At 39.3% G+C, this 24,176-nt stretch overlaps 1 protein-coding gene and 1 long non-coding RNA gene across 2 annotated transcripts in view; one reads left to right on the top strand and one right to left on the bottom strand.

The window, feature by feature from the left end:
- Positions 1-1,036: 1,036 nt before the first annotated feature.
- Positions 1,037-24,176, top strand: part of LOC149718047 (uncharacterized) — a 128,350-nt gene continuing 105,210 nt past the window's right edge. The window contains exon 1 of the long non-coding RNA XR_016368411.1: positions 1,037-1,080. This is a non-coding gene — a long non-coding RNA (uncharacterized LOC149718047). The remainder of the gene's footprint in view (positions 1,081-24,176) is intronic.
- ttv (exostosin glycosyltransferase 1 ttv) overlaps positions 6,783-24,176 on the bottom strand; it is a 105,957-nt gene continuing 88,563 nt past the window's right edge. Inside the window, exons 4-8 of the mRNA XM_089841891.1 lie at positions 14,047-14,298; positions 12,029-12,124; positions 11,429-11,518; positions 11,087-11,247; positions 6,783-10,953 (exon numbers count right to left, since the gene is read on the bottom strand). Of these exons, the coding sequence (XP_089698017.1) occupies positions 10,581-10,953; positions 11,087-11,247; positions 11,429-11,518; positions 12,029-12,124; positions 14,047-14,298 (972 nt within the window). The 3' untranslated portion in view covers positions 6,783-10,580. The remainder of the gene's footprint in view (positions 10,954-11,086; positions 11,248-11,428; positions 11,519-12,028; positions 12,125-14,046; positions 14,299-24,176) is intronic.

Genomic DNA, 24,176 nt, shown 5'->3' with positions numbered 1-24,176 from the left:
ACCTTCCTTCCAAATAAACCATTGTGTCCTGTACGCCTACGCGAGTACATTGTAAATATTATTCTTTATTTTCAAATGAGGAATATTTCAAATTCTACTGTCTGAACTGATGTTGCCACTAAGTTTTAGATTAATTTACAGACGGTTCGCGGCTACGGCCAAATTGGCTTTAGACAATTAAAATTCTTTCCAGCGACTCTCTGTGTGGATATTTCAGGCTGGAATTTGAATAATTATTCGTGACACTTCCGTGTGTATAGGCTAATTTAAACGCTATTGGCCTAGATGTGATACCCTTAAATTATAATATTTAATCAATATTAAATTCCAACAACCGTTTAAGCCTAAAAAGTGATTCCACTCCTATATGTATGTGTTTACATCCTTCCTTTCTTGGCTGGCCTGGGCCTTGTCTGCTCTAAAACAGGGGCAAAAACTGCGTCGTGAAGGCGGAGAAGATAAATTAACGGTAGATCAGGGAACCAGAGCTCCTATAATTACTGTAAAATCCTATATTTTTGAACTGTTCCTATAATTTCATGAAAGGTACTAAAATATCCTATATTTCTGTCATAAAATTGCATTGTAATGTCGTTTCTCAAAGTTTGACTCGCGTCAAAACGTCAAATTTAAATGAAACGCGTTTAAAATGACAATTTTAATACTTTCCCATTAGATTATTATTTAAAATATAATGTATTACAATTATAATTAATCTCTGTGTTAAGTAAATTGTAAGTCTCAACGCTTTAATTCAAAACGTTTTTGAATTCCGCCTTTACGCTTTTTAAAAAGCCCGCCGAAATAGGCTTAGCGCCATCCCGTATAGAGTTCCAAATACGCAACTTTTTTCCTTCCCCTCCTCTATCGTCCCCTCCCTTGTTCTCCAAACCCTCCGACCGGCAGCCATTTTTCAGTTTTGATTGACGCAAGCTAATCGCTTATGTCGATGAGTTATTGTTAATTTAAAGTCGGATTTAAATAATTGAAATTAGGCCGAAGTGAATTAATTTTGTGATCAAAACTTTGCTAAGATCGAGGAGCCAAGGATTCAAACAATTTTGGGATGAAAGTTTTCCTGTAAGTTCTTCTTTTCGGCAAGTTGTTTAGTACCTAATTAGGGTTAGCGAGGGGAATTAGGCTTAACGCGTGCTCGACTCGGGAGGGCAAAATGGTGGGGTGCGGGGAATAGAGATAATAGCCGGCGGAAGTTGTAGTATTCGCTCTGGGTCGGGTCCTACGCGTAGGTGCCGGTAATGGATGGGGGATCCCGATTAAAATTCAAAATGGTCATTATTTTTAAGTTTTTTAATCCAAATAATTTTCAAAATCCCAAATATTTTTAATCCAAATAATTTTCAAAATCCCAAATATTTTTAATCCAAATAATTTTCAAAATCCCAAATATTTTTAATCCAAATAATTTTCAAAATCCCAAATATTTTTTAATCCAAATAATTTTCAAAATCCCAAATATTTTTTAATCCAAATAATTTTCAAAATCCCAAATATTTTTTAATCCAAAAATTTTCATAAATCCCAAATATTTTTTAATCCAAATAATTTTCAAAATCCCCAAGCCATGGAAATAGTAAATTTTCCCCGTTTAGTCTCGATATGTTAAGCCTCGGCTGCAATTTCGCAGCGCCTTGAGTTGTGGTGGTTGGATTAACACTCGCTACGAATATCTCCAGTTAATTAATTACCGCTCTTGAGTTTCTATCATTAAAAATAGAAAGAAATTAACGCGAAATAGTTTATTTTAGTTGACGATACTTGTACGCGACGAAGCTAAGCTTTTTCCAATAAGTTCCACCAAAGGACAGCTCCAAATAAATAGTTCCTCGCAAGTGATAGCTAATATAATATTCTCACTAATTAGTGCGCGAGGTCTGTCCAGCCGTGGTGAAGCTAAAACTTGGTTACTGTCCTACGATGTCCTCGACGATACGTCATAGGATCTCGCTATCATTATTATTAAACTAGGATCCCTAGCTAGCTAGCCTGCAGAACAGAGATATTATATAGTTGTCCAAGTTTTTCAAACATCGTTCGGTCATTGCCGCGGAGTTTGAGCCCCCCCCCCTATTAGTTAGGCTACCTTTCTACCTTGTTGAAGCTTGGAAACCCTAGGAGGTTAGAAGCTCTCTTCAAAGGGAAGCCGAAACTCTTCATTTTTAAATGCCTTCTATTCCATTTTCTCCTCTGGTTGAGGCTGAATCACGTTGCGTCATTTTGGAGAATAAATGGGACACCGAGATTAGCACTTGATGGTATTATCTACCAATTTTGGTTATTTATAGTCACCCTATTGATGCCTAACCCGTAGATTGTCAACATTGGTTTCAGCGTCACTTTAAATCCTGTCTAGGACCAAGCTATAAATTCGGGGACAAAGTAATTAATGAAGTAATCCGCAAATTAACCCCTTCCCCTGGCAGGCTCGATTCCACCCCCACTCTGTCTGTTGCCGGTGGTGTTGGTTGGTCATTGGGCCTTTGCAAAAAGGAGGAGGAACTTTATAGGTAGCCCTTGGGGGGTGGGGGGGTATGGCGTCGTCAACAGTTAAGGCTTTTATATAATTAGTTGAATAATGACGTTCATCCCTTTGCCTTCCCCCCTTTTTATCCTAAAGTTTGTTGAAGCGACTTTGCCCTCCCCCTCCCCCTCTAGTTGCTGCATGCCACTCTCAGATTTTCGTTGAGCGCCCAGGCTGGACTGGAAACCTGGAGCTTTTTCAAGCCACCTTCCTTTACCCGCTTTTGTTTTTAAAATTATTTATTATGCAAGTTATCTCGATGACATGTACCAACGCTTAAGAAATATTGCCTCTCCAATTAATGTTTTCGTCTGGATAGATAGAGACGCTCCATGGTTGGATTTAAGAGTTTATTATAGAGATGGCCTTACCATACCATCGGTGATTGTTTGTTTGACCCATTGTCCCCCCCCTTCTTGAAGCCACTTTTACGTAGTATCTAGTACCCTTTACGCCATGAATTTCATTCGCTGACCAATCCAAAGCGCGCCTTGCCTATTCGGCGATGATGACCAGGTCTCGCGATTGTCGGAAGCAAAATATTCAATCCGCATTCTATAGTCTTTTAGGACCCAAAAACCGTTGGTGGTGTTTATAGGAACTCGGCGCTTGAAATCTTTTGGCCAGACGCGTTTATCGTTGTTGGCCTTCCCAATATCGGACGGAGGTGGTCAGGGGGGTGGTTAGGTTAGAAGTTTGGATTGAAGAATCCGAGTGAAAACAATTGGAAATTGTTGTATAAACTATCCCGTAGATTTATTTTCTTTTTTTGGGGGGATCGATTTGTTTTTTACCGAAAGATGGTGAAGGGATTCAAGAAAAAGAATTCAGTTACGTGATTGGAAAGAAAAGGCGCAGGCTGTGTCCGCTTGGACGGCTTCGGGATCGGAAGTTATTTAAACATCGGGGCTAAACTTCAATTCCTTTTGGCCCCCCAATGATGGATGGAGAATCAGAATTTAGGTTTGGGGGGGGGGCCTTGTAGACCCAAATTCATAAGCTTTTTCCGCCCCGAAAATCTAATTTCGTTTCCCCCCCAAACAATAACTTATTGTTTTTTCCTCAATCGTGATTGATTAATCCTCGCCAAAGGAACGAGCGCTTTATAAACAAGTTACTCTCCCGACTTTAAAACATTCCTCAAAATGTTTCAGACATTTCTTTAGCTCAAAAAATACTTTTTTCCCCAGAAAGAACGAAAAAACTCAAAGTCGTTAAAATATTTATTTTGTTTTTAGGTCCTTAACTGGATGATGTCTGAAGGACCATTTTTGGCTACTGGAACCTGGAGACCACTCGGTACTGGTGGGATGATGGCTGGAACGACGCGATACTGCGATGATGTTCGCCGACAATTCTTAAAAGTGCATGGATTTCTCGCCGTCTTTAGTCTCGACTTTGGAATTTTCCACGAGTTATCGGACTACGAATCATCTAGATCCTTCGAGTCTCTCTCCTTAATGTAAGTACTATTTATCATTGCGCCGCGCCTTACACCCTCAATAACTTACGCGACCCATACTCCCTAAACCCGCACTAAGCTACAAGCCCAAAGGTTTCTAGGTCCAAGGTTAGCATTGACCTTTAGGGGCATTAGGCCATGGCGTAGTCGTCAAAAGACCATCGTGGCGCGCCACTTAATGCCTTTAAATATCACAGTTTCTGATATATTTTGACGCGTTTACCGACTAAATGACTAAGATAGAAGCCCAAAGGTTTCTAGGTCGAAGGTTATTATTATAGCATTAACCTTTACCGGCATTAGGCCATGGCGTAGTCGTCAAGGGACCATCGTGGCGCGCCACTTAATGCCTTTAAATGGATATGTTTTGACGCGTTTACCAACTAAATGACTTAAAAAATGAACTTGTAGCAAGATAATGATACTGTTTTTGCTATTCTACCTTGGAAGTGAATTGGGGAGCGGGGGTGTTGGGGGAAAGGGTTGTAATTATCGGTTTGGCCGCGGCGAATTGCTGCTTCCGGAAAGCTCGGGGAAGACGTAAATTAATCGGCAACTACTACCTATACTAAACATTATTGAATAACGTCATTTAACGCGGCGTTTGGGGGAAGGGGGGAGAGTGTTGCTGCTTTTCCTCAATGGAGGATTTGATAATTGCGCGGGAAAGGCGCCCCATTATGCTGATTCGGCCCAAACCCCCGCCTGCCCCGCTCGCTGGCGGTGTGTTGTACAATCTCATATTGGGAGCCCGAGCTGCATGCGTATTATTATTATTAAAGCCCGCTTTCGATAAATAAACGGGGGGGGGGGGAGTTAAATTAGAACGACGGAATCTTAATAGGCCTTCCGTTCTGTTTCAAACTAGAAACTCCGCGTTATTATAGTTAAGAGACACGATACACTTCGTCAAGTAGCGAGTGGACTTACTCGTTTTATAATTTAGAAAAAATAATTATTATTAGAAGCCTGGGAAATAGTTAATCGTTGTGGTCGCGATATTTCGGATGACGTAATCGATTTAATAATTGATTCTTGGCGTAATGAGCGTTTCTAAAGGCCTTTTCAGGCGATACAACTTTTGACTCAACTAGATGAGTAAGCAAAAATTGGTCAGAAATCAATTTATAATTTTGTGATTCAACTTGTGCAACTTCTCTTAATTCATACCACCCAACTAGTTTACAAGTTGACTCTTCAAAATGAGTCAAAAAGTTGTATCGTCTGAATAGGCCTTTAGTCAACCTATTGAGGTTCGGAACAGCGTCCTTGTTAGATGGTCGGGCTCTCTTAGAAATATAAACAGCAGCGGCTTTCCAAGGATCCTTTTCGGACTCTATAGAGAGATCCGAGGAACAGATAGTTTGCCACTGAAATCCAAACCACCTCAATTTTTCTAAAGGATTCTACGGATTCCGGGGGGGGGGGGCGACCGATCTTCTGATAAAAGTAGACAATTATAGACTAAAGTAACTCGATCGCCTTCTCCCCCCCTACCTTTCCCCCCGAATAGAAATTGGTAAGGTTTCCCCCTCCGATAGCTTTTTATCAAATTGTTGAAAGGACGTAGAAGATAATCAGATTACGGTATAGAAGGAAAAAAGGGGGAAACCCCCACCATCCCCCGACCCCCTCTTCTTCTTCTTCTCTTTTCTTGGAGCTGAAATTCAATCACGTAAGATCGAGAAGGGTGGAAGCGATCATAGCCTGCCTAATCGTACTAGTACCTAGACTGGATACTGAAGTCCAACCTCTCATCTGGAAATAAACTTTTCTCGTAACCTTTAAACTGCTTCCCGTCCTTAGGAGTGTCCTTAGTCTATGGAGGTACAAAGTAAAAGAGTCCGCAGTGAGACCTCGGCGAAGGGGTTGGGGTGGGTAGGGGGTAGGGAAGTAGGGAAAAATTCGATGAACACGGATGTAGAAAGATTAAGAGTAAAATATTCCCTTTTTTCTTCATTCTTAATGCGATTTGAGGAGGATCCAGAGGAGATCACGCTCCTCGGACGTAGGCCTTTTTTCCCATCGTGACGTCACTTTGATCGATTTTAGTTGTCTACGCGACCAGGGGGGAGGGGGAGAGGATGGGGAAACGTTCTTACGTATATAGGGACTTGAAATTGGGAAAAACGGAAATTCTTTTGCCACTTGGTTAAGCTTTAAGGTTTGTATCTGCAGGAACGTCTCTTTGGGGAATTAATTTATTTCTATCTTTCGATTCCGCTCCATCGAACGCCGCGGCTCTACTTACAAATTCAAAGAATATATACAGATACCTATATTTAATTTTAAAAAAATGAAACGTTTTAAAGGCTAAATTTAGACTGAGGTTGGCGTATTATTATTCAGGGTTCGTACAAACCTGGAAAAATCAGGGAAATAAATAGTTGACAAAAACCTCAGGGAAAGCTCAGGGAAATTTCGAATTTTTAGTAAAATTCGGGGAAATCAGGGAAATTTGCGTCAAACAGGGGCCGAGTAATTAAGTAAAATGTTCGTAAACAAACAACCCTCCATAGGATTAACATTACACTGTACTTTGGAGGCTCATAACTCTGGTTCTACTAAAGGTACGGGGATGTTCTTTGATTATGTAATAGTCATATTTGCCCCCCTCCCTCCTTGGTTAGCATTTGCTCCATAGGATACTCCATATACGGGAAAAACCTGGAAAATTCAGGGAAGTAAATGGGGAAAAACCTCATGGAAATTTGTTTTCCGAGAGTTGTATGAACCCTGTTATTTTAAAGGGAGAGTGAAAGGTTATAACAAAGTCGTAAATATTCACAAAACACTCTTTATTCAGAAGTCTATAAAAATAACATTTTGTATTACCACTTTTCATCAGCAAGATAACAACTGTACATGGACAATGATCAAGAGCTCTGTAATATTATTCATTTTTTTTTTCAATCAACTAGTTTGGAATAATATTTGTTAGTTTTGTTTATACACCAGAGGGCCTTTTTTTTTCAATTTAACTTACAAACGGATTCGATAAAAAATTTGACGCTTATATAATAGGTTCGCTAATAATTATTATTTTTTCCGTGATTTTTCTTTATATTTATTAATTTTTTTTTGTTATTTTTCATTTTATTATTTTATAAAATCGATTGTTCAATATCGTTTCTATTTTTGTGGAAGAGAAAGTAATTAAAACTCGGGGATCAAATTATATAACTGGATGAGAATCGTGGCCACCACTTACTTACTTACGTAAGACAAGAGCCGGGAGTTTGAATACGTTGAAGTCTTTTTAATTTAAAGTATGACGCTATAGAAGTGGGGTTTTAAACCCCAAAGCCCCGCCCCTAAACTGAAAAACCCAAATTTTGAAAGGAGAGTAATTATAAATGATAATTAGCCACCAAACTCCCAGCTCTTACCAATATAAAATATAATTATACATTTTTTATTCTCGAACATTATAAAACGTATTACCATATATTGAAACCGAATCGTCTTGATATGCAAATATGATCAAGCTCATTTTACAATATTTTTCCTATATATTTATTTTTTTTTTTAATTACGGTATCACAAAGAATGTATTTTTTTCTCTCTCTCTCTTCTCGTCCAAGGGGGGTTGGGGGTTAGGTTGGGGGGGGGGGTTATATAATTGGTTGTTAATATGATAATAATTATTCTCTTACTTTTTTTGACGTTTTGAATTGTAACCGTATTGCTTTGAGAATTTAAAATGTTACGAATTAATAATTAGTTCTACCACGTTTAATTAAGGGGATTTTAGGAATTTCAACGCGATTGGGTATTATACGATAATTAATTAATTACTTAATGAATGATAGCGCTAATTATAAATTATATGTATCCGCTCAATTTCCCCTATAAACTCTAGAAAAAGAAATATCACAGGCAATCAAGTTAAAAAAATGGAAAAAACACTCAAAATGTTTTCTCGTTTTAGTAACCAACGTGTTCACGTATTAAGCCGCCGCGTTACGCGAAATTATTTCAATCGAGCCCACCTTCATTTAGTTATAAACCTTTTAACATTTAAATATTATAATAAATTGTTTTCTCTCTTATAAGGAAATTATCCCCAATTAATATATTTTTCCATTTTAATTAGTGTGATTTTTTTTCTTTGAGGAACGACGACTATTGGAACCAGTTGAATTTTATGGCACAACTAAACTTTTAAAATTTATTATTATTCCGTATATTTACGTGTAGGGAATTAGGGATTGGCAAAAAAGTTAAGGTGTCTTCGCGCCTAAAAGCCAGAAATAGATTAAAAGGAAATTATAAGACGCCTTTTAAAGGTAGCTTCTTAGAGGGACGGAAAATGTTTTCTCGATATTTATTGCCTCTATTTAATCTTTCTGTTTAAGGGATTTAGCTTTGCTTGACGTAAATATTTATTGACTTTTAGTTTTTGAATCTTTAACATCTTGGCTCTATGAAGTGAAGGGGCACAATTTAATGGCGTCCAACTTTGAAGGAAGCCACTCTTTGGCAGTCTTTGCTTTGGCCGCCATTAAGGGGTGGCGCTAGTAGCCAGGCACTCTAACACTATACCAACCAGCGTGACCACTCACTCGTCCGACAAAATGTCCACCTCCGCCTAGTCTCTCTATTAGGGCGGCTCTGGATGTCGGTTTAATTTCGACAGGCCCGATAACTGCCAGAATAAACGGTGTCTTTTTTGAAAAAGGGGTATTGCCCCTTATCTATTGCCAGTCGCGCTTTCCCAAACACCCCTCTAATTAAGTAAACAAACAATTAAATCCGAGTCCGAGAGTTTTGCTTGCTTCATTTATTTGGGTAGCTGCACTGTCCTGAGGGATTTACCACCGCGACGCGACGCGACGCGCGTCCTGGTATAGCTTGGCCAATGATTAAGAGACCCGGCCACGCTCTCAAAAGTCCCTTTCGTATCAGACTCGGAATTAGTTTAAACTCCCGAGCGTTTAACGTAGATTTGAAAGCGTTGAATTCGGAGAATGGGATGAAGAGCGTATTTATTTCGGCCGTCTCTCTCTCTCTCTCTCTCTCTCTCTCTCTCTCTCTCTCTCTCTCTCTCTCTCTCTCTCTCTCTCTCTCTCTCTCTCTCTCTCTCTCTCTCTCTCTCTCTCTGACCTTTAACCCGTTCGCTATTCTTCCCAGATATAAAAGAAAGGAATCAAATTGTTTCGGGTATTTCGGCCTCGTTTGTCGTACAAGTCCACCATTAGCTGCCTGTTTTACTGTTTAGTTGGCCAATTTTTAGACGTAATTAGAGGGCAGGTAGACTATCGCTGGTTGGTTTGTAGCGTGGCTATTCGGGGGTCATGTTTACTCGCCTGAAGTGCTTAAATTTTTTATTTCAAAATTAATATTAATTAAACTAAATCGAATAAGATAATAAAGGAGATATTTAAATTAGGACATCAATCGCCCTCTCTCTTTCTTTCTCTCTCTATACTTTGGCTTATAGCTTTTTTTTTAAATTATTATTAAATTTGGGGAAATAATTATAATAATTAAGACTTTTTTAATTAGTTGTATTACAATGCCTATAAAATGAGCGATTAGCCTTTTCTTCTTTCGTATATATTTTTTCTTAGCATATATATGTATGTATATATATTAAAACGCGAATTTGTCTGTGTTGGGTATATCGGGGTTTAAAAAGCGCGCCACGTGATTGGGTGTAATTCGAAAGATGCGGAAGATGTCTCGAAAATTTGGGATTAGGAGGAGGAAAGGCTGTTTTTTAATTATAATAGACTAGTTAATCGTTTTAGGCCTATTAATGGACGCGTTTTAGAGTCGTTAAAAATTAAGAAGATTTAGTGTTTTTAATTTCCGCCTATGTCGTAGTTGTAGTAAATTGGGCTAGATGAACGGGCGAATAAAAATAAGCGGAATTATGGGAAATTTAATTTACCGTGGAAAATGACTGACCGTAGTTTTCAAATAATCTATTATGGCTGTTGAAATATATTCAATTTTCCAGTTAATTTGCAATTAATCGATTCAGCTCGCCAGAATTTCGTAATTCCACTCATCAGTCAGCCGATTTGAACTAAATGCAAATTAACCTGAAACGTTTAATTTTTGACAAATCTTAATATTTGGGTTGGGGGCGTATTTTAGCCATCGTAATAAATAAGCCACGGATAATTTAATTAACTGGCAGTTCAATTAATAACGCTCGTTAAAGGGGGGGGGGGGGAATGTAGTAGACTTTGAAATTGGAAAAAAAAATGACCCCTATCAAAAAAAAATTACCTTTTGTTTTTTCTTCTCCGAGACGCGTCTTTTTTGGCGTCTTTGAATCGAAAGTATATTATGTATATATAACTTAACGCGACACGTTTTTTTATATAGTATTTAATATATGATTATTATTATTAAAACATTTTTGTCATCAAAATATACACTGTACACGGCTCCATCGTCAGCACCCTTCGCAAAATTTCAATAATTATATTTAGTTTTTAGTTTCTTAGTAGCTCGATAACTTCTTATTTTTTTCCGAAAAAATTCTTCAGCGCGAACTTTGACCTTTTGAATTGGTAATTGATATATTTTTTTTTTTTTCGTTTTGAAAATTCTTTCGTTTAATCACTATCTTCCTCCGCCCACGAGTTCTAACTTCCGGTACCTTTTGCGGAAATTGGAAACGGGGTCTTTAAATAGTACGGGATCCAACCTCATGTTGGACCTTAGTAAGGGCATGTAGCCGAACGCGTTGGCGAAAATGTTCACGCACTGTTGTCGCTGCGCGAAGTGGTCGGGGTCGTTCCAGGGGCTGGGGTACGTCTTGCCCCCCGGCAACATACTCTCTTTGTATTGCTTGCGCTGCGTCACTTTGATTGGCGGTAATTTCGTCACGTGACTGACTAGAAAATTCATCAGGATATCTTCGCAGTTCTGGCTTTGCTCCACCGTTTTGCGCACTAATTCGTTTAGGTAGTGGGTGTACAGGTAGCTGTAATACCTGCCAAACATTATGGGATATACCAAGGAATTAAGTCTTAGTCACTAAGCGCGTTAACCAACGGTACAATCAGTTTATGACGCGAAGATACGTTAACTGAAAATGGAGCCTTTAAACCGGGGGTGGTACTTACCTATGAATGAAGGCGGCTCCCGTTAGAACCAAGGAGTAATCGTTGGTCCATTTTGACGTGTAACCCCAACAAGACTTGCTATCGTCCCAAAAATGCGACCTGGCTGGGTAACCGACGATCCTCTCGGGAAACGAGAGCCAAACTTTGAAAGCAAAGTCTACCTAAAGTGGGGGGATAAACGACACCAAGCACCGCGTATGAAATTTCTATTTCAACGAAAGAGGAAACCCCGGACTCCATTAAAAGGGAAAGAGCTCTCTCTCTCTCTCCTGGTAAACACCCCCCTCCTTCTCCCAAAAGAGCTCCTCGTTATTATTATTATGATTAGGGGGAAAATGTTACCTCTTCCGTCGTTAAGACGGCGTCCTCGTCTAAACTGAGGATGGCGTCCGTTTGAATGAGAGGATGCGGTTGGAACCTCGCGTTGATTGTCTATTAAGAAAAGAAATAATGGAAAACGCGCTCGGCTGCCTGCTCCTGCATAGTCCGAGAAAAATGATACTTGGCTCAGCTCGTTTGCCTAAATTAGTCGTCGGCCTACAACTATACCTATGCTCAGAAGTAAGATAAGGGATTAGAAGTATCGAGCTAACCAAATACCTTACTCGGCGAAAGTGAATATTCTTGATAAGACACCAACAGTTGGCCCTCTGGTAGCGGTTCGTGAATTTTCCCTACAAAACCTGAGACGCTCGCAAGTGTAGGCGCGATGGAAGTGGCATAAAGTCCTCAAATTTGTTCACTACTGCCAGGATCTATTACCCAATGCTAGAGCACTTTACTTCTAGTTCCTTATTTTATTTCTGCTATGCTTGACCATCTAGCAGATCAGCTATAGTTTTAGGACGGCTAACCTTAACAAGGCGTTGCTCGAATTATGGTGGCAACGCAACGATTGTTTTTAAGAGCCCGAATTCTGGGGGAGTTGGTGGTGGTATTTACCTTCTGTTGAGGTTGGATAACGTTAACTGGCACTAAAGTGGAAGGCCATCTAGTAGAGCTGGGAGGTGGCGTATCGCTACACCAGATGACTATAATCTGAAACGATATAAAAACACTCGATTTAAAACTTTCAGACCCTGGCAATAACGCCGCTGGTTTTATTCTGGTACGAGTCCCAAGGATAGGATAGGATAGGTTAGAGCGCTGAAGAAAGTTAAATTTTTAATATATTTCCCTTCTTGGCGTTCGTTCGTTTTTGGTGGCAGAAAAAGAAGTCCCTTTGACGTCGTCGGGGTTTTTATATCTTTCGGACGAACGCGTCCACCACCGCCAGATCGTTTTTATTTCGACTGGAAAAAAGGGATAAACTCCGCGAAGAACCACCCACGCCCCCCCCACCCAACCGATAATCCTCCCCGTTTTTTTCTTCTTTCCCGTAGCCCTATACTTCCCCCCCCATAAGATGGTCGCAACGGCGGCAAAAAATGCACGATATCCCCGAGGTTTTCAAAAAGATTTGGCGGTATAAAAAAGCTAGACCACGCCGTGGTTCGTCTTGGTCTTAAGAGTAAATCTTTGGCAAACCGATGGACTGGGAAAGAGGAAGAAGGAGATACATTTTGTCGAGCTCTAGAGCTTCTTCTTCTTCTTCTTCTCCCAGAGTGACTGTGAAAGTCCTCTTTTCTTTTAAAAGTTTGCCCCCCCAATTTTGAGTTTTAAAGAAGAGAAGACATTTATGCACTCGCGCAAACTGCACTATTATTATTATTAGGGCAGCTAGCTTAGTTGGCCATGCCACGCGTGTCTAATTGTTAGCGCCCTCCTCCAATTAAGGTTCTGATTAAGATTGTATAGCCACCGGCCCGTTGCCGCTTTTGACTCGGAATAAGAAATTCGCAATTTTTATTTTTCTCCAGTGGGTTTTGCGGTGGTGGTGGATTAATTTTTAAGACCAGAGCTCTGGTTAAAAGGGGCATTAAGAGTGGCCTCCTTTAGACGGCCGACCTCGCGTCTTTTCACTCTATATATACGGGAAAAGGGGTGGAAAAAAAGGAACTTTGAACTGTAGAGACGCGTGCGCGTTTCTTCTTCTCTTTTCAACCCAATTATAATAGGAATTTCGTTTCTCTCTCGGGATTTGAACAAGTTGAAGAGCGCCTTTAGCCCGAATTTTCTTCACTCTTCTTCGTCTCTCTTACGTAATAGAATTCATTCTGGCGAAAGGGTTATTTTATTTTCTAGAGTTATTATTTTTAGACTCGCCACTCGCATTCATATTCACGCGTGCCGCCGCCGCTTTGACCAATCATAATATTCGCCCTCTTTAAGACACCATTTTAAGACTTGGGCCTTCGTAAAGAGAGAGTGGTGTGTAAAAGCGTCTCTCGGATTAAACTATCCATTTCCCATCGTGATTCAGTCTCGCTAATAGTCGCTCGACTTTTAATTTAAAGGACTTTTCCGAGCTGCTCCTTTTTCTCCAAAGGGTTAAAGAGTCTCGCAACTTACATCATCTTCCCCCCATTGAGTCGAGGCCCGTTTTGAAAGCGTGTTCTAAAGTACTTCCGGCGAAACGTTCGTTCCGCTACCGCCCCCCTCGCCCCCCACTCAACCCTTTTTAAAAGCAAAGTTCCCTCGGTATTAAAACGCTCTTAAGGAAATTCAGCCTCGATAAAAATTCAGCCCCGAAGAAGCGCGACTCTTTGGACTCTCCTGGTCCTATTTGCATTATTTAAATGACGGCTGCTATATTATCATCGCCCACGCGTAGAGTGAACACGGTCAAATGGAAGACGAGTTAAGGGGGGCTCGAGGTCCAAAACCGACCCAAGTAGACGAGATACCCGAGACCCATTGCGATAACGCTAGTTGATAGTCTATTGAAATAGCCCATATGTCCTCCTCGAAAGACTATAGCCTATCCGCGTTAGAGCGTCTCGACAATTTGACTATAGTATAAGCTTAGCCGAAAGTGTAGTATACAGTGTACAGTATAGGAATAAAGAGGAAGTACTTACTCTGGCAACGAAGGTGGATTTGGCGACGTTTTTAAGTAGACGGAAGAGAGGCGAGGAGAGCGAAACGGAAGGAAGAGTGGCGTAGATGACGGCCGTGAACTTCTTGGTCGGGGAAAGGGCCAGGTGGCGCCAATGGAACGGGAAGTCGCGCAAGTTGTCCGAGAAACGAGGAAGCGTGGCCAGGGCCCCCGGATACGAGTTCCAGACGAAGCCGCTGCGGCTCAAATGACGCTCCACTCTCTCTTTAATTATCTGACAACGGAGAATCAAAATTAGAATTAAAATTTGAGAAACTTGATCGCGTCACATCGGACACAATCGGAATATTTAGTTCATTAAATTGTCATTACGACAAAATGAAACGAAGACAATCGTCTTCGATACGAAAATTTCTAAAACAAAGCTTCCGAAACGTCTTGTTTTTTTTTCTGTCTCTCTTTCCTCTTTCTTAGGACTTGGCGTTTTGCTCGTCTCTGAGAAACGTTGGTTGTACATACAAGAGGTAAAGTTTAAAGAGAAAAATTGTCGGGGGTTGTGGGAGGAGGGGGGTACGAAAGAAAAGACTTAAGTTGGTCGAACGACTTGGATTACGTTTAAATCCTCTCGGTAAATCCTCTTAGAATGGCTTTTATAAAAGCGCCCTCTTTCTCCCCCCCCCCATTAAAACAAGCTACGAATTGTCCTTCCTCGCTAACAACGACCAACTATATAAAAAGTACACACGGAAAAGATAAAATTGTGCCTGCCTTTTTAAAAGGCATGGAAAACATTCATAGCTCATCTCGTTCTTCGTGTTTTGACCGCGCCACGCTTATAGTACCAAATGAATATTTGATATTTTATCATTTGTTTAATTTCAAACCTGGGAGGAATATTATAGTTGCCGCCGCTCCACTTTTAAATATTTTATAGCTCGTTTACATTTTACGCCTAGGCCTATATCACGATTTTTGGGAGTTACCTTTTAAAAATGCGCGTTCAGCCTTCAGGTAGATTAATCCCTCTTTAAGGGAAGACGTGAAAAACTGACCGGAAGTGAATATTACCACAACGCAGTCTATCAATTATTTTATTAATATACGAGATAGTTCCCTGCAGCTTAAGTCAAACTGGTTCAATTCGATTCAATTCACCTTTCCTTTACTTTGGACACGGTTGAAGGTAACGTAGTAATAATCCGGCGGCAGCAGCCTTATAAATAAATGTTGGAACGTCGCTCGCTACATCTTTCTCGCTAAAAATTCCCTTGTTCTTATAGGGGAGCGGGAGTGAGAGCGTACATTGTAGCCCCGAGAATGATATTGGATCTATATATTTGACACTAGAAGCCAATCTATCATTTTCGAGCAACGCTATAACACCTGCATGCCTGTCTTCCTTCCTCGGGACGCGCGGCGTCTTATAATAACGCGAATTGATGGCCCATGGCCGCGCCTCCTCCTCCCTCCCTAATATTCCTCTCCCAAGGACAACCCTCTCTAGCTTAGATTCCTATTCCTGTAAGGTATCCACCATCACCAGGGCGGCGTTGAAAGCCCGAATGCATTTTCAAGGAATTAATTCGGGTTAGAAAAATAAGTTGACGAGTTACTAAGAGAGCGAAATATATTGTAAATATGGATGAGTTATTTTTCGGGTAAATAATTTGGGATAAATATAGGTACCCCTTTGAATACTATTCCTTAGAATAAGACCTTGAATCTTCCCCCCCCCCTTTTAAATAGTCGTTAAATTTCCATTAAACTTAATAAATGGTTCCAGTACGCCCCCACGAAAATGTACTTTCTCTGCTCTTTCAAAGAAATTGGCTAGTAACTATGATTGATTCAAAGTAAATATTTGGAGCCCAAACCTACATTTTAAACGCGTAATTTCTTTACAAAAAAAAATACACACACAACCCTTTGCCAAAATAAATAAATAAATAGAATGCCAAATAAATCCGCATCTGGAAACGAAATAATTCTACCTCGAATATTTTTCAAAGTGTATTAATATATTTCGCTCTTTGTTTGGCTTATCTATATCACCTTGGCGCTAAAGTTTGCCCTTTTTTCTTGGGGAAATGGAATAAATTCGGGTGTAGAAACAAAAGCCGGTCTAAGCCTTTTCCTCCTTCTTTATAAGCGTCATTACTCTTTTTATTACGTTGGAAAGATCCGACGTCAAGAGAAACGGGCGGCGCAGGGAAAAGAAATTCAAAATAAGAGAAGGTAAAGACTAAAGTAGAAGGAGACATAATGTAACTGGAGGGGAAAGAACGTAATGATCTCGTTTCGTTATCCATTACAAATATGTCAGACATGAAAAAAACAAAATGGATCTTTTACTAATGATCAAATTTTTCTATTCCCCCCCTCTCTCTCTCTTTCTCTCTTCCTCCCCCTCTTTCTCTCTCTCTCTCGGTGTATCTAAAAAACGAATTTGGTAAACACGCGTTAGGCAGATGGAATCTCTTTTCTCCTCATATATATAGGTACGTACAAATCCAATGGATTTCGTCTCTCCGCCATAGAAATCGTTAAAGTGAAACTGTACATATAACCTTACGTAACTAGACTGTTTGCAAATAATTTTACGCGTAATCTTTACCTCTAGACTATGAATAATTATCCCAACTCCGTACTTCATCCTCTTTGATAATACGTCGTCACCTAGTAAGGCTTAGATCTAGGAGACAAGCCACCTCCGCGAGATATTAGTTTCAGTTTCACTTTAAAAAAATGGGGTGGGGGGGGGGGTTTGAGATGTATTTCTATCGGATGCATAATGTAAACGGGACTTTCTGGGGATCTACATAGAGCCCTAAAAAACACGTACTCGAAATGAAAGCGAGGAGGAAGAGAGAAACTTTTCTCTCTCTCTCTCTTTCCCCCCGTTTCCCCTAGACTAACTCTGTAAAGAAGAAAAGTACAGCGAATGCCAAAATCGGCCCTAATATCATCCATCAACTCTCAGTTGGAAAGAGTTTTGGAGAGAGAGTGCATCTCTGGCCATGCAGTGCAGCCTCCCCCGCTTCTCCTCCTTTCGGCGTTGGAAAATTTTCCCTTTTTTTATTTTCACGCGGTTCTAGCTCGAGGGGTATATTTTTCCCCATTCGCGTGTGTTCAATATTTGGAAGTCTTTGGGGGGGGGGGCATACCCCCGAGGAAATCGCCCCCGACTCGAAGTAGGCTAGTGTACTTGCGTCCCGCTTGCTCGTAAACAAAAGGGTTTTCCAGCTCTATCGTTTTCTTGGCTAGATTTTAGGAGGACGCGCTATCTCAATTAGATAAGAATTAAATTAGAAGCTCGTTAATTAATTGTCCAAGCCCAGGTGTGCGCCGCTTATTTGAATTATCAACCAAGATTTCGTATTAGACAAATATTCCTTGCGGGAAGTACTTCTCCACCAAGGCGGCCCACTTTTTACACAGCGTTGTTGTTCTTCCATTTTGGGACGAAACCTAGCTTAGAAGTTTGGGGAGTTTTTGGGAGTAAAGGGTTGAAGGAGCTTTGGCGCTCGCTTGAGAGTGTTTTTCGCGTCACTCCATTATCCATCTGCCGCGCAGCTTGCCGCGAGTCAAGTAGCTCTCGCTCTGTCGGACACTGCCGCCTTTCCCTTTTAGCTTCTTCCGACCTCTGACCCCTCCCCCACTAAATGACGTCATCCCTCTATCTTCGAGCGCCAAGCGACTATACTCGTCCCTCGCAAAGTGGACACTCGAACGCGATTAATTGGCTTAGCCAGATTTTCTCCAAAATCTCTCGTCTCACTAGACGAGTGAATCTTTTCTCTGTTTAATATTAATCCCGATTGAGTCTCAAAACTTCAAATGTCTTTTAACTTTAATTTTATCTCGATTTACGAAATCAAACTCTTGAAAATCTAGCGTACTAAAATATTGGCCGTTAAAACTTGGAAATGCCTTCCCGGGGATTTAACGAAAGTCTATAAAAAAATAGGCCTTAATATATCATAGGAGATTTTGTAGAAAATTCTTTGGTGGAAAATGGTCAATAAAGGTGGTCCATAGAATCGTATAACTCCCTCACTCCCTTCTTGGCGGCGGCGCGATACTTCTGGGCTAAATCTCTATGAAGGACCTCAAACAAGTTTTACTCCTCCTCGCTACCTCTTCTCCGGATTCTTACTCTTTTAGTCGGGAGGGACCAGGAAAGAAAAAAAAAGCAATAACCAGGGCGTCAAATGTACTAGGATGAGATTTAGGAAAAGGAGAAAAAATTGTGGATGAAGAACTCCGGGCTGGGGAGATGGGAGAGGGGATGGGGTTGGGGGTTCGAGATGGACTATTCCCCAGACTCGGAAACGACGTTATATAGAGTAATATCGACAGTTGATACGTTCGAGATGGAACTAGCCCAAGACTATATATATCTATATGGAATGGATGGGGAGAACCCAAACTGACTGCGTCCCAAAAACCGAATTCATTCAATTCCACCAAGAATCTTCAACCAATCAGAAATCCGTCCCGACTTCGACCCCATCCCTTTCACGATCAAATACGATACGATTTAAAATGTTTTTCAACATTGAATGTTTTGATATGTTCGTGAGTGTATTATTTTCAATTCACAGTGGCGGCTTGCTTGGTAGCTAGCGCCATAGGAACGGGGGGGGGGGTACGACGCGAAAACAAAAAATAAAAGAAATGTTGTCCATTCTCTGCAAAGCTCGAAACGGAAGAAGGAGAAGAAGAAGAAGAAGAAAAGTATGTTAGAGTCAATACCGTTTCTCGAGCGGAAAGTTTCCCATTTTCATTTTAAAGATAGAACTTTTGTCAAATGGGTTTTATTCGGACTCGGCCTTTCGTTTTGTTTATTTCTACTTGCTAAGAGAAAAATAATCGTTTAAACCGTATTTATTCTTTGATTAGTATAAATAAACAATGCTTTGATTGACTCTGTCTACCGCCAAATTTGCAAAGTAGAATTGTTTACGGAGTAATTCTGCGCGCTCAGCCCGGTGGGAGGCTTCTCCCCGAACATTGGTGTGCCGCGGGTGAAACATTTCTACAGGCGCTGGTACAAAATACATGGCGAGCGTTGCCCCTATATCGCCGCTTCACCTCCTTTCAGATGCGAATGGATCCCCCGTGTTGTTTTGAGCTCCGAGGTATTTCAGTTACGATTCGCGAAAGAGAGAGAGAGAGAGAGAGAGAGAGAGAGAGAGGTCGAAAGAGAGAAAGAGCTTGGGAGAATAAAAAAATATATTATAAAAAGTTCTAAACACCTCCGAGATATATTTCTCTCTTCTTCCCAACTCTAAGTAGATATATACGAGAGACTTTCTTCTTCTTGCGTCTATGAACTCCGTATATTGTCGAAAACGAAGTTAAAATAGTCGCGCGCCCCCCAAACAATATACACAAGTCGAGGAGGGGGGGAGACCCCTCCAGTAATACGGAAATTCCACGCTTCGACACTTTCACGGAATTCCCAGTTCATTCGATCACGCTCACACACTTTTTTCTACTCGCTCTCTTTTCCTGCCGCCGGATTTAAATCTTGGCTATTTTTCGACATTCTAGATTGTTTCTTTCTGTTTTTAAGACTGGGCCCAGCTTTATTTTATTTTCCCTTCACGAACTGACGAATAAATTGTTACAGCACAGGCGTCGCTCCCGGCTCGAATTTTTCGATTAAGTGTTAAAAGGGTAATTGGGTCATTTAGAAGGATCTCTCCGTGTTTCACTTTAAACAAACATCACACAAAATTCCTCTTTAATACAGAATTATTAATTATATTTGCCTCAAAATTAAAAATAAGCGACTTTTTATCTTGGATTTTGTGAAAATAATAAAATTGGTAGCAGGGACGGGTTTAGGACAAAGCCTGGCGTTTAACAGAATGGAAGCCCCCCCCCCTGGGAAACTCTTAACGATTAATAAAAGATGATCGTAACCCCCGGAAGTAGTGCGGTGGCAGGCGGGTTTAAAGCCTTCGAACCTTTTGAGAAGGGGCGCGAAAATCGAAAATAGAAAATCCATTTGATCAAAACGCAATTTTGCCTCTTGCACCCTATACCCTTCTATATACACCTAAAGCCGATTTTAACGTTTTCAACCAACTCCCTGCAGGAGTCTACCGTATACACTATATAGGGGGTCGACTAATCTGCAGGTCCTCTGAATGTCTGAAATGCAGTCCACGGTAGGAAACCTACTATTTGTAGTATGCAGGTCGGTTCACATTTTCAATATAGGAAAGCAATTCTAAAATTCATTGCCTAATATACAGTCCAACAAATTTAGAGTTTCAACTCTGAAATCTTTTGACTAAAACGCAGTACTCTGAAGTGCAGTGCTCGAAATCTATTATTTTCAACTCTGAAACCAATTGACTAAAATGCAGTACTCTGAAAAGCAGTCCACGAAAATAATAAATTTCAACTCTGAAATCGATTGACTAAAACGCAGTACTCTGAAATGCAGTACTCAAAAATTATAATTTCAACTCTGAACTCTATTGACTAAAACGCAGTACTCTGAAATGCAGTCCTCAAAAATTATAATTTTAACTCTGAAATCGGTTGACTAAAATGCAGTACTCTGAAATACAGTCCTCGAAAATTATTAATTTCAACTCTGAAATCTTTTGACTAAAACGCAGTACTCTGAAATGCAGTCCAACAAAAATTATAATTTCAACTCTGAAATCGATTGACTAAAACGCAGTACTCTGAAATGCAGTCCTCGAAAATTATCAATTTCAACTCTGAAATATTTTGACTAAAATGCAGTGGTCTGAAATGCAGTCCAACAAAAATTATAATTTCAACTCTGAAATCGATTGACTAAAACGCAGTACTCTGAAATGCAGTCCTCAAAAATTATAATTTCAACTCTGAAATCGTTTGACTAAAACGCAGTACTCTGAAATGCAGTCCAACAAAAATTATAATTTCAACTCTGAAATCGATTGACTAAAACGCAGTACTCTGAAATGCAGTCCTCAAAAATTATAATTTCAACTCTGAAATCGGTTGACTAAAATGCAGTACTCTAAAATACAGTCCTCGAAAATTATTAATTTCAACTCTGAAATCTTTTGACTAAAACGCAGTACTCTGAAATGCAGTCCACGTAAACTATTAATTTCAACTCTGAAATCTTTTGACTAAAACGCAGTACTCTGAAATGCAGTCCAACAAAAATTATAATTTCAACTCTGAAATCGATTGACTAAAACGCAGTACTCTGAAATGCAGTCCTCGAAAATTATCAATTTCAACTCTGAAATATTTTGACTAAAATGCAGTGGTCTGAAATGCAGTCCAACAAAAATTATAATTTCAACTCTGAAATCGATTGACTAAAACGCAGTACTCTGAAATGCAGTCCTCAAAAATTATAATTTCAACTCTGAAATCGGTTGACTAAAATGCAGTACTCTGAAATGCAGTCCTCGAAAACTATTAATTTCAACTCTGAAATCTTTTGACTAAAATGCGGTGGTCTGAAATGCAGTCCAACAAAAATTATAATTTCAACTCTGAAATCGATTGACTAAAACGCAGTACTCTGAAATGCAGTCCTCAAAAATTATAATTTCAACTCTGAAATCGTTTGACTAAAACGCAGTACTCTGAAATGCAGTCCAACAAAAATTATAATTTCAACTCTGAAATCGATTGACTAAAACGCAGTACTCTGAAATGCAGTCCTCGAAAATTATCAATTTCAACTCTGAAATATTTTGACTAAAATGCAGTGGTCTGAAATGCAGTCCAACAAAAATTATAATTTCAACTCTGAAATCGATTGACTAAAACGCAGTACTCTGAAATGCAGTCCTCAAAAATTATAATTTCAACTCTGAAATCGTTTGACTAAAACGCAGTACTCTGAAATGCAGTCCAACAAAAATTATAATTTCAACTCTGAAATCGATTGACTAAAACGCAGTACTCTGAAATGCAGTCCTCAAAAATTATAATTTCAACTCTGAAATCGGTTGACTAAAATGCAGTACTCTAAAATACAGTCCTCGAAAATTATTAATTTCAACTCTGAAATCTTTTGACTAAAACGCAGTACTCTGAAATGCAGTCCACGTAAACTATTAATTTCAACTCTGAAATCTTTTGACTAAAACGCAGTACTCTGAAATGCAGTCCAACAAAAATTATAATTTCAACTCTGAAATCGATTGACTAAAACGCAGTACTCTGAAATGCAGTCCTCGAAAATTATCAATTTCAACTCTGAAATATTTTGACTAAAATGCAGTGGTCTGAAATGCAGTCCAACAAAAATTATAATTTCAACTCTAAAATCGATTGACTAAAACGCAGTACTCTGAAATGCAGTCCTCAAAAATTATAATTTCAACTCTGAAATCGGTTGACTAAAATGCAGTACTCTGAAATGCAGTCCTCGAAAACTATTAATTTCAACTCTGAAATCTTTTGACTAAAATGCGGTGGTCTGAAATGCAGTCCAACAAAAATTATAATTTCAACTCTGAAATCGATTGACTAAAACGCAGTACTCTGAAATGCAGTCCTCAAAAACTATAATTTCAACTCTGAAATCGTTTGACTAAAACGCAGTACTCTGAAATGCAGTCCAACAAAAATTATAATTTTAACTCTGAAATCGATTGACTAAAACGCAGTACTCTGAAATGCAGTCCTCAAAAATTATAATTTCAACTCTGAAATCGATTGACTAAAATGCAGTACTCTGAAATGCAGTCCAACAAAAATTATAATTTCAACTCTGAAATCGGTTGACTAAATTGCAGTACTCTGAAATGCAGTCCTCGAAAATTATTAATTTCAACTCTGAAATCTTTTGACTAAAACGCAGTACTCTGAAATGCAGTCCAACAAAAATTATAATTTCAACTCTGAAATCGATTGACTAAAATGCAGTACTCTGAAATGCAGTCCAACAAAAATTATACTTTCAACTCTGAAATCGGTTGACTAAAATGCAGTACTCTGAAATGCAGTCCACGAAAATTATAATTTCAACTCTGAAATCGGTTGACTAAAACGCAGTACTCTGAAATGCAGTCCTCGAAAATTATTAATTTCAACTCTGAAATCTTTTGACTAAACGCAGTACTCTGAAATGCAGTCCAACAAAAATTATAATTTCAACTCTGGAATCGATTGACTAAAACGCAGTACTCTGAAATGCAGTCCTCAAAAATTATAATTTCAACTCTGAAATCGATTGACTAAAATGCAGTACTCTGAAATGCAGTCCAACAAAAATTATAATTTCAACTCTGAAATCGATTGACTAAAACGCAGTACTCTGAAATGCAGTCCTCAAAAATTATAATTTCAACTCTGAAACCTTTTGAAAAAAATGCAGTACTCTGAAATGCAGTCCAACAAAAATTATAATTTCATCTCTGAAATCTTTTGACTAAATCGCAGTACTCTGAAATGCGGTCCTCAAAAATTATAATTTCAACTCTGAAATCGGTTGACTAAAATGCAGTACTCTGAAATGCAGTCCAACAAAAATTATAATTTCAACTCTGAAATCGGTTGACTAAAACGCAGTACTCTGAAACGCAGTCCTCGAAAATTATTAATTTCAACTCTGAAATCGATTGACTAAAATGCAGTACTCTGAAATGCAGTCCAACAAAAATTATAATTTCAACTCTGAAATCGATTGACTAAAACGCAGTACTCTGAAATGCAGTCCTCAAAAATTATAATTTCAACTCTGAAATCGATTGACTAAAATGCAGTACTCTGAAATGCAGTCCAACAAAAATTATAATTTCAACTCTGAAATCGGTTGACTAAAACGCAGTACTCTGAAACGCAGTCCTCGAAAATTATTAATTTCAACTCTGAAATCGATTGACTAAAACGCAGTACTCTGAAATGCAGTCCTCAAAAATTATAATTTCAACTCTGAAATCGGTTGACTAAAATGCAGTACTCTGAAATGCAGTCCTCGAAAACTATTAATTTCAACTCTGAAATCTTTTGACTAAAATGCGGTGGTCTGAAATGCAGTCCAACAAAAATTATAATTTCAACTCTGAAATCGATTGACTAAAACGCAGTACTCTGAAATGCAGTCCTCAAAAACTATAATTTCAACTCTGAAATCGTTTGACTAAAACGCAGTACTCTGAAATGCAGTCCAAC

This window comes from Phalangium opilio, unplaced genomic scaffold (assembly GCF_054372755.1).
Source record: "Phalangium opilio isolate 3A_F unplaced genomic scaffold, DU_Popi_V2 ptg000003l_1, whole genome shotgun sequence".
NCBI lineage: Eukaryota > Metazoa > Arthropoda > Arachnida > Opiliones > Phalangiidae > Phalangium > Phalangium opilio.
The sequence above is the reverse complement of the archived record's forward strand: the minus strand, read 5'-3'. Positions and strand labels throughout refer to the sequence as shown.